This window comes from Pseudophryne corroboree, chromosome 3, assembly GCF_028390025.1.
Source record: "Pseudophryne corroboree isolate aPseCor3 chromosome 3, aPseCor3.hap2, whole genome shotgun sequence".
Taxonomy (NCBI): Eukaryota; Metazoa; Chordata; class Amphibia; order Anura; family Myobatrachidae; genus Pseudophryne; species Pseudophryne corroboree.
The window spans coordinates 153173692-153190953 of NC_086446.1; the positions used below are offsets into that span (position 1 = coordinate 153173692).

Below are 17262 nucleotides of genomic sequence, written 5' to 3' on the forward strand. Positions count from 1 at the left end.
CCCTAAAAGAGTGCATGTTAGTGGCAGGGGCGTTTTAAGAGAGGAAAGGGCCAGTGTGCAGTATCCACCTGAGCTCCCTTCTCATTCTAACCAACAGCAGTTAGCAAGCAATAGGCTCTGGCTCTGTACTAGAGTCTTCTGCACATGTGCAGGTCTCCGGGGAAACGGCATGGTGGCCATATTCCCAGCAATGTTTCTTCTGCGCATGTGCAGGTCTCCGGGGAAACGGCATGGTGGCCATATTCCCAGCAATGTTTCTTCTGGGCATGTGCAAAAAGCCAGGTAAATGGCTAACACCATAAATGGTGACTTTGGAGAAGTAAGTGTAGAAGAAATGGGCGCAGGGAATGTTTTGTGGGACCCCTGGAACCAGGGACCTGTGTGCACCACAATTATAGAAAGCAAGTGTTTTCCAGCCAATTAATGCTCTAGATTAATTAGGGGAACATACAATGATCCATCAATTTTTTTTTTGTAAATTTAAGCCACTTTAAAAATTTGTTTAAAAAAAGAAAAAACCTAAAAAACCCTGTAACGCCCATCTGAAAACCTAAACACACCTGTCCAATCAGTACAGTACCCCCATATAACTGTCCCACATCAATTAACACATTATTCTGCATTTTGCAGAATATCACTCCACAACTGACATGCCATTATTAGCCAAATCACCGCCTAATTATTGGGGGGGGTTATGTCCCAGGGGTTCTGAACAAAGTCCTAAAAATGTTTGCGTAACATACGGATTTTCCCAAACTTTACAACTGCTGAAAGACTGTGATAAAAGAACTGCGGTAAAGCCTATGGAAAGTTAACTGGCTTAGGGGTCTATTTACAAAGCTTTGGATGGAGATAAAGTCGACGGAGATAAAATACAGGTTGAGTATCCATTATCCAAAATGCTTGGGACCAGAGGTATTTTGGATATCGGATTTTTCCGTATTTTGGAATAATTGCATACCATAATGAGATATCATGGCGATGAGACCCAAGTCTAAGCACAGAATGCATTTATGTTTCATATACACCTTATACACACAGCCTGAAGGTCATTTTAGCCAATATTTTTTGTGACTTTGTGCATTAAACAAAGTGTGTGTACATTCACAGAATTCATTTATGTTTCATATACACCTTATACACACAGCCTGAAGGTCATTTAATACAATATTTTTAATAACTTTGTGTATTAAACAAAGTTTGTGTACATTGAGCCATCAAAAAACAAAGGTTTCACTATCTCACTCTCACTCAAAAAAGTCCATATTTCGGAATATTCCGTATTTCGGAATATTTGGATATGGGATACTCAACCTGTACCAGACAATCAGCTCCAGGCTGTTTGAAAAATGACAGGAGCCGATTGGCTGGTGTTTTATTTCCGTCCACTTTATCTCCATCCAAGTCTTAATAAATAGACCCCATAGTAATATTAACAACATTGGCCCTCATTCCGAGTTGTTCGCTCGCTAGCTGCTTTTAGCAGCATTGCACACGCTATGCCGCCGCCCTCTGGGAGTGTATCTTAGCATAGCAGAATTGCGAAAGAAAGATTAGCAGATTTGCGAATAGAAGTTTCTTAGCAGTTTCTGAGTAGCTCCAGACTTACTCAGCCATTGCAATCAGTTCAGTCAGTTTCGTTCCTGGTTTGACGTCACAAACACACCCAGCGTTCGCCCAGACACTCCCTCGTTTCTTCAGACACTCCCGCGTTTTTCCCAGAAACGCCAGCGTTTTTTCGCACACTCCCATAAAACGGTCAGTTTCCGCCCAGAAACACCCACTTCCTGTCAAATCACACTCCGATCACCAGAACGATGAAAAATCCTCGTTATGCCGTGAGTAAAATTCCTAACTTTTGAGTAAAATAACTAAGCGTATGCGCTCTGCGAATCTTGCGCATGTGCAGTAAGCGACTAATCGCATTATAGCGAAACTTGGCAATGAGCGAACAACTCGGAATGAGGGCCAATGTGAGCTGCCATATTCATTTCTCAAATGACATCTAGAACATTTTGGAATGACTGCTTTGTTCAATAAGACAATGTTTTTAAATACTTGGGTGTTTTTATTCAAAGGGAAGTAATGCTTGCACTCACTAAGCACTTTTTAGGGTTAAAATATAGTATGGGGAAGAGAAAGGCACCAAGCTGAAAAGAGGATGTGTACATTTTCATCAGGAGAGGAGAACGATTAATTGTACAATACTGAATGTTATACAATGTACTCTCCGTGGTAATTGTTAATCACAACAGATGTTGAATACGAGTATAAAGCAGCTATTGTGGTGAAGGTGATAGGAAAGGGTACATTAGCTCTTCCCAATATAAGGCAATATGACGGTCATCTGACAGTGCCTAGCTGAACACGTCATGTCACGTCTCGCCCACAAAAGGAGAGTGTCACTCGGACAGGGGGCAACAGTTAGGGGCACTTCAGGACTGTGAGAAAAGTCCCTTTTCCCAGGACATTATTAATTCTCATTCTTATTGTCTGTGAATAAATCTCCTGCTCCCCTGTGCACTCACAAACCAAACCAACCCCCTCCTCAACCAGCCTCTCTCTTTCTGGGCATCTGTCTCTCTCTTATTCACAGCCCAGCTGGTCCCTCCCCCCATCTAAATTCCATTGTATCCCCCCAGCGACCAGAGCCTGGGGGTCAATCTTCCCCACCTCCTAATTAATGTTTAATGAGCAAAAGACCTGGGTGCTGTGCTCTGACAGAGAGAGGTGAATACTACAGTGACAGATATTTGTGTAGCTAACAACTGAAAATGGTTTTATTGCTCGGAGTAACACAGAGAGCACCCATGCCTTTCATACAATGAGCTTTAGCACTGGGGTCTAGTGTGCAATGACACTTTTTACTGGATACAAATAACACATTATAGGTGGATGCGCTTCTCAGAGGCATGATTGTCTTTCACCCTCAAGGTGTTGCTTCACCTAACTAAGGGGTCTATTTACTAAGCCTTATGCTGGCCATACATCAGGACGATATCTTTCCAACCAGCCAACTAGTTGGCTGGTTGGAAAGATAATCTGGCAGTGTGTGGGAGGAAACAATTATCAGCCGTTTGCTCCCACACGCTAAAAAACGGCCAGAAACGGTCTGTCCAACTAGTTGGGAAAATCAAACCTGTTTGATTTTTCCCAACTAATCGTTCAGGTGTAGGGGAAACTCTCCCCCCAACTGAACAATAAGTAGGTGGACACAGGCTGACAGTGTCCACCTACTTTTGTCACCATCACTGCTGGCCAGCCCAGGATCCCAGCGGCGGCATTGGAGCAGGAGTAGTGATGAGGTTCAGGGGCAGCTGCGGCAGTCCATCAATGCTGCCGTGCTGCCCCTGTCATCGCGGCGGCGGGAGGAGAAGCAGGGACGGGCTGCGGGAGTACTTCACTCCTGCCCCGGGACATCAGGACTCGTCAGCGGCGGCATTGGAGCAGTGATGAGGTTCAGGGGCAGCTGCGGCAGTCCATCACTGCTGCCCCTGTCACACCGGGACCCCCGTCAGCGGTGGAGGGTGAGCGGGAGCCGGGAGGAAGATTAGGGCAAGTGGAGAATATTCCCCTTCCAACGTCCCCGTGATAACTATATGCCCCGGCACCATATTTCTCCCCCTTTCCCGGTGAGCACAAACCCGAGGACTATAAACCCCTTCACTGCAGTGTCCCCTGCCAACCTCCCTCCTGCGATGCCCCATATATATATATATATATATATATATATATATATATATATATATCTTTTTGGTCCCCCAAGGGACCCAGCTCTTCCCACTATACATTTAAAACATTTTTTAGTTGTCTCGGCCGTGTTTTAATAAACTGTGGATTTGTATAGAAAGACAGAAGGACAGAAGTACAAATTTTCGCTGTTATATATGTTAGATAAGTACCTAGATAGATCCTCCCCCCCAAACACTCCACAGTTTCTTATATAGCACAGCACATTATGTATCTCCTGATATACTCTGTGCTGCTGGGTGACCGTGCTACTTCCACTATTTAACTGTCAGTGTGTGGGTTTGTGCCACCTCCATTCCCCTCCTCACATCATGTCACTGGCCCTGTCACATGCAGACCTGTCATCACTGACATATAATGCATGTCCTGATATAGTCTGTGCTGCTGGCCCACCCCTAGGGGTGCTAGTGGTGTGTTACCCCCACAGTGTTTGTTCCCAGCTTGTAAGACATATGTGTACCAAGTTTGTTGTAAATTGGTCTAGGCATTCTGGAGTTATGCTGTCTCCTGAAATACTCTGTGCTTCTGTCCCACCCCTAGGGGTGCTAGGGGTGTCTTACCGCCACAGAGTTTGTTCCCAGATTGTAAGTCAGATGTGTACCAAGCTTGGTGAAAATTGCTCCAGGCCTTCCACAGTTATGCTGTCTGCTGACATACTCTGTGCTGGTGTCCCACCCCTAGGGGTGCTAGGGGTGTCTGACCCCCACAGTGTTTGTTTCCAGAGTGTACATCATATATGTACCAAGTTTGTTGTAAATTGGCCTAGCCATTCGGGAGTGATGCTGTCTCCTGAAATACTCTGTGCCGCTGTCCCACTCCTAGGGGTGCTAGGGGTGTCTAACCCCCACGGTGTTTGTTTCCAGGGCGTTAGGAGCCCTACACATTGAGCGATCCGCCGCCGAGTTACCCGACGGCGGATACTGCCGACACGGCTGTGGCGGGGGGGGGGGGGGGGGTTAGTGACGGGGGAGTGAAGTTTCTTCTCTCCCCCCGTTACCCGGCTCCACAGAAGTGCAGGCAAATATGGACGAGATAGTCCATATTGCCCTGCATGCACAGGCGAAAGGGCACCAGCGGGGCCGCGCATCATTCATCGCTGGTGCCTACACACTCAAGTATATGAACGGTATCTCGTTCATTAATAAATGAGATTGTTCATATCTTTGAGTATTATCGCCCAGTGTGTAGAGCCTATAAGTCATGTGTACCAAGTTTGTTGCAAATTGCTGCAGGCATTCCAGAGTTATGCTGTCTGCTGAAATACTCAGTGCTGCTGCCTCACCCCTAAGGGTTCTAGGGGTGTCTTCCCCCCTCAGTGTTTGTTGCCAGATTGTAAGGCAGATGTGTACCAATTTTTGAGTACATTGCTCCAGTAATTCCGGAGTTATGCTGTCTCCTGGTATACTCTGTGCTGCTGTCTTTCCCCCTAGGGGGTGCTAGGGATTTCAAATTGTTTTAATTGCCTCCTTCGTGTTTTAATACGCTTGTATGTAAAATTTCACGATCTTCGCTTGAAAACTGTGGATTTGTATAGAAAGACAGAAGGACAAATTTTCACTTTTATATAGTAGATGTATAGATATATATGGTGTATATAAACTGTACTGTAAAGTGTACGAATAATATTGGAAGCTAAGCCACAGAAAAGTCTGGGATCATATATAAAAGGAACAAGTCGGCATATGTGGACAAGTGGAGAGATTTCCAATAGCAACATATGATTTTAAAAAATGTACTTGATAAATGCTAGCTAGAGACTGGTTCCAACGGGCAACTTCTAAACTTGTCCACTCATCTCCCCTTATGAGGCGGAGTTAAAAACATGTCTAATACAGCAGAGACCGCTCCATCTCCTGCTGAAAATATGCTAGAAAATGCAAACAAAAGCATAACATATGCATTCACATGGCCAATCACAATCCGTATACTATTGTCGGCAAACGTGCCAATGAACACTCGCTAATATGGAATTCTCAGGCGTATACGAGTCCTTCTTCTTAACTGCATATTAAATTGCGTGAACAGACCACAGCTGTTTTTGTACAATGTTAGCAGGCCCCTTAGGCCCACCCTGACTGCCAATCCAGGGGTAAGTGGCAGAACCATGCAAACATACATGGGCACATATGTATGCTCCCACTTTTCTGTCCATCTGCAGAGCGAATGAATGCAAGCTGTGATACACACACTATGCCTGCCATTGGGGCCCATTTATCAATGAGTTTTAGCAAATTAAAACTCGTTGTGTATGATAAATGGTGCTCCAGCCAATCAGCTCGTCATTTTTCAAACACATGGCAGTTAACAGCTGATTGGCTGGAGCACCATTTATCATATACAATGAGTTTTAATTTCATTGATATATGGGCCCCATAGTTCAAAATCCAGACATGGTCAAAATACCAACATTTAAAATGTCATCAGGTCAAAAATTGGACATTAGTTTTTCATTGAAACCGACTTGTTCATATTTTACCATCCCAGTGGACCTGGAATATAAGTGTGCCGAGCGCAGCCATGCAAAGGTCGAACAGCAGACTTTCCAACTCCAGCCCTCATCGGAGCAAACTAAATGCGACACCTTTGCGTTGTACAAGTGACGAGGGGTCTATTCATGAATCAGTGAAAAGTGTGGAGAAGTGAGCCAGTGGAGAAGTTGTCCATGGCAACCAATCAGTATTGAAGTAACATTTATAATTTGCACACTACACAATTGTACGGAGCAGCTGATTGGTTGCCATGGGCAACTTGTCCATGGTCTCACTTCTCCACTTTTTTCACTGCTTCATGAATAGACCAGGAAGTCATGTGACGCAACACCATTTTTCTCCACAGCCTAAAGCGTACAACCCTGCTTCTGCTAACAGCTGGAACAAGCCTGGTTGGCTATGCAGAGAACACGTGCATGCTGAAACAAATTGGCTTAATAGACACTATGCACCATTACTCATCAAATATTGACAGTCTTTAAAGTGCCAATACTAACTCACTGCGCCAGTGTGAATTTACAAAAAGTTTGAAGAAACAGTATTAACAGAGGAAAGATGTTGAGGAGGAGGGGCATTACTGTGGCGTAATGTTTGTTATAAGGGGCTCTACTGTTGCACAATGTGTGTAAGGGGCTCTGCTGTCTGGTGTGTGCTATAGGGCGGGATGTATTAAAATACATAACCGCCCACCGCAGCGATGCTAATCGCATTTATACTAATATATGCAATAAACATTGCAATGCGGTGACAGAGGCCCTCCCGCGATACCTGTCAGAAGATGTGCGGGGGGGTCTCTGTGGGGTCTGTCACCTCCCAGCTCTGGGAGGTGACATGTGCTGGGAGTCCCTGGGCTCCTCCTCCTCCCCCCTGCAGCCGGAAGCAGAAATGGCTGTGCTGCAGGGGAGAAGGAGCTGGGGGAATCGTGGAGCGGCATCGGTGGCTGCCTGGACACAGGAGAGGGGGAGGTGGGTTGTATGGTGCGGCACTGGTCGGCGGGTGTGAAAAAAAGCCCATAAGATAGGGTATTGTCATAAAAAGATTGCGATACCCTCAGCGTCGAAAACCTGGTGGGCGAGTCTTAGTACACATGAAAATGCGGTAAAACCCTAAAACGGGGGTTTTACCGCATTTTTCCTTTAGTACATCCTGCCCATAATGTGAATAACGGACACTAATGTGCAGTGTAATGTGAATTGGTACTAATCTGTGGCCCCACCCCTTCCCAACTAAGGGGGAGATGTATTAAGCAGTGAAAAGAATGTAGAAGTGAGCCAGTAGAGAAGTTGCCCATGGCAACCAATCAGCTGCTCTGTGTAATTTTATAGTATGCAAATTATAATTGTTACTTCAATGTTGATTGGTTGCCATGGGCAACTTCTCCACTCTTTTCACTGCTTAGTACATCTCCCTATTAAATCATGGCCCTTTATTTTTGGCAGGTGTGCATTATCCCGGTTTCGAATATGGGGGGCACCAATTCTCTTTCTGGCACAGGGCACCAAAATGTTTAGTTATGGCACTGTGCCCCATCACCATCATTTATTTGTAAGGGACCAAAAAACCCATGGGGCAGGTGCAATGCAAAACAATAATTTATAGAAACAGAACATGTATCTAAGAAGCGCACAGTTAACAGTGTGGCATCCCAGTACAATAACTGACCACCGAGAGCCTCTAAAAACTTCAAGGCAGATTACGCTGTGCCACTTCTTGAACCACATACTGCACTTGAAATATATGCCAGTGTCTTTGCTATGTGATATATACTTCAGGGAGGACAAAAGTAGCAAAAAACTTGAACATGGGTCCATACATTCCTAACTCTAATCACTGAGCTGCAGAGTCGTTGCTGTAACAATGTGCAAATCACAGCGTGACCGGTAGAACCCAAGAGTAGGGGATGTGTAGAGAAAAACCAATTGTCGCACGGGGGGGAGATTATATTCACTGGGATTATGCAAAAGAGTAAAGAAGTACTGTGGTAGGTTGCATACAGTTCTTGTGTGCTTGTAAATGTGATGTAAGCCTATGTCTGAGAAATGTTCTAGTCTTAAATCGTTAACTGATAGGGCAGCTGCGTTCTGCAGGTATCCAGTTCAGTTTGGTCACTCTGCACATTGTGTCATTTGAGTGTACACAGGCATTGCATTAAGCACTACGGCAGCCCACACTAGTGTTGTTGGGATCAGTATGATTTACCGACAGTCATTGACCGACAGTCAAAATGCTGACATGTCAAAATACTGACATGCATTATGTCGACTTGTTCAAAATGCTGACATAGTCAGAATACCGACATTTCAAATGTCGACATGTCAAAATACTGACATGAGTTTTTCTGGTGGTTTTTGTGTGTCAATGCCAACATAGGTCGACATGGACACCATCTAAGTGTACTGCATCCCCTCGCCATGCTTTGGGCACGGTGCCTCGCTGCGCTCCACACACTATTGTATTGCCCCTCCAGGTCCACTGGGATGGTAAAGTATGAACAAGTCTGTTTTGGGGCAAATATTCCTTAAAAAAACGCATGTCGGCATTTTGACATGACGACATTTAAAAGGACAGTATTCTGACCATGTCGGCATTTTGAACATGGCATAATGAATGTCGGCATTTTGACCTCCGGTATTGTGTTCGTCTGTAAATCGACCGCTACCCATGTTGATATATGGTTATACACACACATATATATATATATATATATATATATATATATATATATATATATATATATATATATATATATATATATATACACATATATATATATACATATATATATATATATATATATATAGCAAATTAACGATGAAAGTGATGTATTGTCAAAGAAATCAAGTGAAGAACGTAGGTATATTTAATCTCTGTTCCCATTGTGTCCTTGCTTACCTATTTAAATACAGGTCTTATCACTGGACATCCTTACAGTGGGACAAATGCCTATTTTGAGTGTATCCCAATGCCCATGTCAAGACTCCATACACAGAATCCCTCTGTACCAATGATGCAGACACGGTCACCCAATATGCAAAAGGTCATGGAAAATTCATAACCCCAATAGGGCCTTGTGGAGTAACCCACACTGTCTTTCATATGGAACCTTCTCAGACTTCCACTCTCTTCAGTATTACATAAGTGAGAACCTCCTATAAATATAGGTAACAGTGACAGTCAACATCACAGTTAGTACCGTGGCTAGTGCCTCGCAGCACCAAGTCCTCGGGTTTATTTCTCACTAAAGGGTCTATTTATGAAGCAGTGAAAAATGTAGAGAAGGGAGACAGTGTAGAAGTTGCCCATGGCAACCAATCAGCTGCTACGTATAATTTTATAGATGTTACCTCAACACTGATTGGTTGCCATGGGCAACTTCTCCAGTGGCTCACTTCTCCACTGTTTTCCACTACTTCATGAACAGACCCTTAAAGGGGAGATGTATTAAGCCTTTGCATGTGAGAGCCAATCAGCATAACTGCAAAGTTAAAGGGAGGGTTTGAGAAATGAAAACTAAGAGCTGGTTGGTAGGTACTTTCTCTCTCTCCACGGCTTAAACTGAAGGGTGATTTGTGTGGTATGATGCTACTTAAAAAGGGTGTTAATAAGGACAGGGCAAATGCCATGTTATACATACCCAGTGTCCGATGTATATAGAGGAGTTCCTGTGTGACATAGATGGTCTGCAGCGGAGTATAAAATAGAGGTTCCTGTGTAGAGTAGTGTAGCATGGTCTATATATTCGATACACAGCTGGCTCTTAGCTGTGGGAGCTTAGAACATGAGGGATAGTGAATAACAAAGACACAGCTGTTCTGTCTGAGACCCCTAACCTGACCCCAGACATAGAGAGACAGATAACTTCAGAGACAAGGACTTCCTGCTGGGGTCTCTGGCAGCGCATCTTGCAACTCACTCCCACTCTCCCACCAGCCTTACTCCAGTAACAATGAGCAGCATAGTACACACACATCCTCTCTGAGCCTGAATATAAAATCCCAGCAGAAAGTCTGGATAATACGATATTACACCCAACAGATAAGAACTCCTGCAGGACATTTTTCCACACCAGTGACTCTGAGTGGTTTGTGTTCTAACACCAGACTGGGGGTCCTGGTGTGTGAAAGTATCTGCAACTTGGGTGAAATCAGAGATCCTCCATGGGGATGAAGATTAACCTCTCTAATGCTTTAAACAGATGATTTTTAATGGGCGTGGGGGGTTTGCTAGTTAGGTTAATCTAGGAGAGAGCACAGTTACTAATAAGGCAGTCGGTGATATTATTTCAATATATACAGACAGTATTCTTACCAATGGGCCATAGGCATTTGTCCTTTACATTGTAACCAGTGCAGAAAATACAGAAGGCAGCTTTGCAGACTTTTTATAGCACTGAGCTCAGACGAATGCCTATATACATTTTATTATATTTATTTGATACCACCCATCCACATAGTTCTGCTGTACAGTACATTTTTAAGTGTTTGCACTTTTAGCCTTTTTCGCGCAATTTTGTTTTCTTTTGCCTTTTCCCAATACTTACCAACAACCAAACAGTACAATCTATCCCCGACCCATCCGCTAGATAGAACAAGTTTAGATTCCAACAGTAAGGGCCTGCAAGACCAAAGTGCGACATTTACAGGTTATAAGATGAAATGTTAGGGCTGAAACACACTACCCGGCTTTTGCCGGCCGGGAAAAAGCCGGACGGCTTTTTCCCGTGCCGGCATTGTAGTTAACAGTGTGAGGGCTAGGGTCCCTTCACACTGCACGGCCCCGGCCCGGCGGCCGGGCGGCCGCCGGGCCGTCTTTGGAGCAAGTAAACCATGTGTGTGAAGGGGAGCTTTCACACACAACGGTTTTTTCTGAAGCCGTGTCTGATGCTGCGCATGCGCACAGCATCACACACGGCTCAAAGCCGTCCTGTGTGACAGACACTGCCGGTTTCTCCCGGATGGCAAAAAGCCGGACAAACTTTGTCCGGCTTTTTGCCATCCGGGAAAAACCGGAGTGTGTGTTACAGCCCTTACAGTCTTGGGACAGGATACAAGTGTCCCTCTGGGCATGGCAGTAGTACGATACTGTAAGGCAGTGTTTCTCACTGTGTGCCATGGCACCCTGAGGTGCCTCAGGACACCTACAGAGGTGGCACGGGTTAGTGATCCAGGACCAATTCAAATTATTTATGGTCAATGTAATGGGTAAAACCACTGATGGTGGCTGTCAAACATGAAATATGTGGATAGACAGGAATGATCTGTCCCTTACCACATAACTGAACCTAAGGATGACCTATAAAACACAAATTACTTAATTTAATATTTTTTCTAAATCCCTCATTAAGAAACTACTGCCCTCATTTATCAAAAGTCTTGCAGTGTAGTGTTAATTACCATTTTCACTCGCCGTGGTATAATGGTTTTATGCTCATCTATTTAAGATGAACTATTTCCACAACAAGTGTTAACGGTAAATGTCCTGTCAGTGCTGCAGTTTATACTCCTTAAGCACTGACGAATGAAGATTTGCCACGGCGTCTTTGCCGGCGCATGCGCAGTACTGCCTTACGGACGCTGCGCTACCTTTTCTCCACCCTTCACTGACCCCCTCCTAGGATGTTGCTATGGAGACCCAGCAGCCGCGGGGCAATCTGGGAGCATAGCTGTAATCTTCAGGACCGCAACCCAGGGCATAGCGCTGGCCAGCGCAATTAACAGAAGACATCAGAAGGTGAAGTACAAATAGCGTTGTGAGCGCTAAAACAAGCCGTGCAGTAAATGATAAATGGTGATTGCATGCACCCTCTGTCAGAGGGTGAAAAAAAAACAACAACGAAAAACAGCGCACGGGGTTAATAATAAAGAAAGAAAACTCCTAAATATCACTATAAACTAAATGTAAGAGCAAAAACTGCTTGATAAATGAGGGCATTAATTATTAACTTAAAAAATTCTGATACCGTGCCGTGATTAAAAAAAGTTTGGGAACCACTGCTCCAGCCAATTAGCTCCCAACTGTCATTTTTCAAACACATGACAGGAGCTGAACACATGACAGGAGTCGATTGGCTGAGGCACCATTTATCATATGCAACGAGTTTTATCTTTCACAACGAGTTTGATCACTCATTGATAATGAGCCCCTATATTTTAAATAAGAAATGATTTGAGGGAATGTATTAAGTGGAACTTGTTCTCATAAAGGCAAAACAATAAAGCAATAGCTTACACTTTACTTCCTGTTTGGACCCGGGTTTCTAAAGGGCCCTACACACCCAGCGATGTGCCGCAGAGGGGAGGAGCAGCGCCAGTCCCAGGACCTCCTGCAGGTACTTGGGCCGCACTGTGGAGGGAATGAGGGCTGTATCTGGCATAAGGGGTTATTCAAAGATGAACGCAGATGGCTGCATATGCAGCTAGATCTGCGTTCATCTCTGGACATGCTGGGGGCTGCCCAGCACAAGGCAAGGCCGCCCAGCATGTGTGGCGCAGCCTTTCGATGCATCCGCAATTTGATTGAGGACGCATCTGATCTAAGGTTGAGCCCTGGCAGTGCAGCCTGGACAGCAGCCATTTTTTATGGGAGCGGCTGTGTGTGACGTCCCGGCCTGCCCCCTTTTTTACCGGCGTCACCCCCGCAACACCTTAACTCCGCTACGCAGTTGTCTATGAATCATATTGTGGTCGCATCCATTGGGGAAGCGACCGCAATGTGTGTGGCCTCATGCCCACTGTGCATGCACAGTTTGTTGCCACTAGCAAACTGCGCTGAGGTCCGCTATTACAACGGGGTCTCAATGACCTTCATAATGTGTATAATGGGCTGTATCTGGCATAATGTGTATAATGGGCTTTACTCTGGCGTAACATGTAACAGCGGCTCTCCTGTATGGCATAAGGTGTATAAGGGTACTACTGTACACAGTGTAATGTGACTAACGGACACTACTGTGTGGTGTAATGTGACTAACGGACACTACTATGTGGTGTTATGTGAACTGGTACTATTCTGTGGCCCTATATTTTTGGCGCACACTGTCCGTATTCTGAGCATGGCCAGAGGAAACTGTTGCCCTGAGCTCTTCAAGATCTAGAACTGGCCCTGTCATCGATTTTAAATGTGAATAAGGGGCACTATTATGTGGCATAATATGAATCAGGGACACTTTGTTTGGGTTAATGTGCATAAGATTGTAATACTGTGTTGCGTAATTTGAATTGTGAGTATCATTGTGGTCACGCTCCTTCCTTTTGTGACCACACCCCTTTTTGCAGTGCGCACTATCCCTTTTTTTTACGGATGGGAGGGCGCAAATGTATTATTTGCAGGGGGGCGCCAAACACTCTAGCACCGGCCCTGCATCCCATCATGCTCTGCTCAGTGTTAGCATGCCTTAATAGCAATACTGTGGCAGGACATGCTGGGATGTATATTTCCACAGCAGCTGGGGGGCCGCAGGTTGAAGACCCATGCCTAGAGCATAGAATGAGGTCCCTTTCTGCAACATATGTACAGTACATTCACTTAGTGACGGAAAAGGCCCATTTCACAGAAAGCGCAATACTAAGCTCTAGTTGAGGTTACAGCAACAGATAATGAGAAACAAAGAAGACCATTGTCTGCTTAATGAATTAGTGTTATTGTCCCGTCTGAAGGGTGTTGTTGTTGTTGTAGTATACCTCTAATGCTAACTTTATGGTAATCACAGAAAAACAAAAAAAGTATTTTTAAAGGGCGGCTTTTTTTTCCCATGGCTGCATAAATCTTTCTCCAGTAACCAGCAGTACACACTGTCACATTGTTTCTATCATGATGAGAAGATTTTCCACCCCTCCAAAAATAAGTTAGACTGAACAATTTCACCATTATCACTGCTTCCGATTCATGTCTGCGTGTCTAATTGGGAACAGTGCAAAATTCATCTGACAGGCCAGATCCTGAATAACGGGAAGTACAGAAATTTCTGAACTTTCCTTTTTTTTCTCACGTTTGTCCATCTGCTGCTGCTGCAGTTTATTATTGGGGGAGGTACAGAACAAATCTACTAACACACAGCTGTGAAATATCCAGCTTTTCAGAGTAGATCTTTGTTTACTGAAGCAATGTTAGTGATTTACAGGCTAACCAGCTCTAATGTCATCATCTCTCTTCTACTTGCAGAAATAGTCTCAATCACATAAACAAATTAGGTCTTTGTGTTCAGGATGCCTGAAGCAGTTCCTAATCTCATGTCTTCATTTAGAGCTTCATCACACTTTTTTGATTTACATGTGGTACAATTTGAGGAGTGAGAGACAATGATGCCACATTGAAAATGCAGATTGGAAACCCAGCACATCACTGTCCTACAGTAGTTTAAATCACGGTCCATGCATTGCACAATTCTATTGCTATAGAGACCAATCAATATCTGAAAAATGATCACGAAAGGGATTTCATGCTATGGGTGTCCAGTAAAACATCCAACACATGATGTGTTCACTAGATACTGTTCTATAATATATTGCACATGTGATTTCGGTGCATTAACTTATTATTACCAAAATCTACTCACCGGACATTTAGCAATCACCCCACAGCGTTTCCTCAAACAAAAGACACAATTTCTCAGTCACATCAGATATTTCTACTAGGCTGACTTGTATAGTGTACAATTATATCGCATTGCCTGCAAAGCTTCTGCCAAAATATGTGGACAGCAACATTTCAAAAAAATGCACCATTTGAGATAGATAGATAGATAGATAGATAGATAGATAGTTATATATAGATATTTTTTCTCTTGCATCACTACTTCTTTAATGTACAGCTGCCCATGATTTAATAACTTTATTAAGCAATTACCTTTTAGCTGCCTTTAGCCTTTCCACTTATCCTCCTATATCCCACTAATAAACCAGAGTCCTCGGAACAGCATCCTGATCGCTTATACCAATGTACATAAGTAGAATGTCGCTAGTACAATCGCACCTGCCGGACACACGGCACAGCTGCCGCCGCAGCGCCACCTGCACCTGCCGATCCGCTGCATACATGCGGCCGCCGGGGCATTTACCATCACTCACCTGTGTCCAGCCGGAACTGGTTCATGGAGATCAGGTCCAAGATATACGGGGTCAGGCTGGTATCTGCCTCACCCAGGCTGACGGAGCTGGCACGGGGGTTCTCCCGGAGCACCTGCTCGATGTAATGAGCCAGCTGCGGGCTGTACGGCTTCCAGAGGGAGCCCTCATCCTGCCACTCCCAAACCAGCACCTTGCCCCTGTCCAGCATCATCTGCGAGGAGCCCCTCAGCGGAGCTTGGGGGTGCTGCTGGGTGGTAGGGTGAGGGGGGAATTCCACAATGGCTTGAAAGTCTCAGCTGAGGTTCTCACTAACAGCACCTCCAGGGTCTCTTTCCAGATGACTGCCCAGGCGAGGGGCACATTGCTGCCAGTCCAGTGATGGGTGATCTTCAGACCTCCAGATGTCTCTGTAGCCTGCTTCTTATTATCAGCCCTGTGTCAGCCTCCTGTGTGCCCTATGTGTTACTCTCTAATATCACTTACTTTTCTCGCTCTCTCTCTCTCACCAATTTCTTTCTCTTTCTGCAAGACGTTCTCTCACCTTCAACTCACCCTCCCTTTCTAGTCACACCCTCCTCGTCCTCCTTCTGCCTCAGTTCCTAGTGGTAGTAATAGTAGTAACAGTCCCACTCCCTTGCCTTCTGTGTCCCTTGCAGCTGGGTGTTGTGTTGGGACTGGGAGGCCTCTCCAAGGAAGGGGGGAGGAGGAGTGGGAGAGAGAAGGAGGTGGGGGTTCCCTGTTTCTTCTGGCAACTACTTCCCTAAGTGCTCCTCCTCCTCCCCAGGGACAAATCTCTCAAACCTATGGGTCCCTTTGTATACTATTAATGATCAATCACCCCTCCCAAATCCTGCCCCTTTCACCTTACTCTTATCTGTATCTAGAAGCAAGTCTTCTTTATGCCTGCCAAGTCTGACTCCAGTTTCCCTTAAGGCTCTTCTGCTGTCTAGCAGTCACAAAGTCCTGCTCTCAGTTTGCTACATTTACACTGTACACACACAATCACATGTATACACACACACACATACTGTATACACACGCACACACACTCCCAGCTCCTCTGTTTGCCTCCCTTGTACTTTGCCTCCTGTCCCCATGCACTCTCCTTTCTTTACTCACCCTTCCCCCTCTCCATTCAATTTTTAGAAGCATTCAAGAGAGAGCTGCAAATCCTTAATGAGCTAGTGGGTTGTCTGACCTATTCTCAGCAGAGATCCCAGGCCAGCACTACAATGGCCTGTAGCCCCCCTCACGTCTCTTGCCTCATTTCGGTTATTGTGATTATTCAGAGTCTGCATCGACAAATCCATTCCTCAGTACAGAAACCTTGGGAAAAAAGCACAGATCAAGTAGGGTGTCTTTCTTGTGGAACAACAATGATCTGGATGGAAGTTTCATTTAATGGAGAAATGCTTTCATTGCTGAAGGGACACATATCATAGTGTCTGTAGGTATCAGACCAAAACGGAGTAGGGGTATGCTGTACAATCACACATAAACAGACAAACACACAATATGAATGGTATCATTGTATTAAATGGTTAGTAGTGATGTCTTTTCAATTGAATAGTGTGATGTATCTCATATAAATGATAACTTTTATTTCAAGACTATTGCATACTTCCCTACCTGACCCACTCCATGAGTGAGAAAATGCTCTGTTCCTGGACTTTCCTGGTAATGTATGATTGCCATCACCTGTGGTGAGTTAGTTAATTGATAAGAAAGGTGTTTCACCACAGGTGATGGCAATCATACATTACCAGGAAAGTCCAGGAACAGAGCATTTTCTCCCTCATGGAGAGGGTCAGGTAGGAAAGTATGGACTATTGTTGTTATCGTTCCACAATGAAATGTATAACTGTCTGAAGGTAAACACACACCATCCCCTTATGCAGGCAAATTGCATTGTTTTATTTTGAAACTTGCATAATATGAATATTTTACGTTGTCTTGTC

At 44.7% G+C, this 17262-nt stretch overlaps 1 protein-coding gene across 1 annotated transcript in view; it reads right to left on the reverse strand.

The window, feature by feature from the left end:
* Positions 1-16400, reverse strand: part of LOC135054975 (E3 ubiquitin-protein ligase DTX1-like) — a 42460-nt gene extending 26060 nt beyond the window's left edge. Inside the window, exon 1 of the mRNA XM_063958492.1 lies at positions 15305-16400. Coding sequence (XP_063814562.1) covers positions 15305-15515 — 211 coding nt within the window. The 5' untranslated portion in view covers positions 15516-16400. The remainder of the gene's footprint in view (positions 1-15304) is intronic.
* Between the last annotated feature and the right edge of the window lie 862 nt (positions 16401-17262).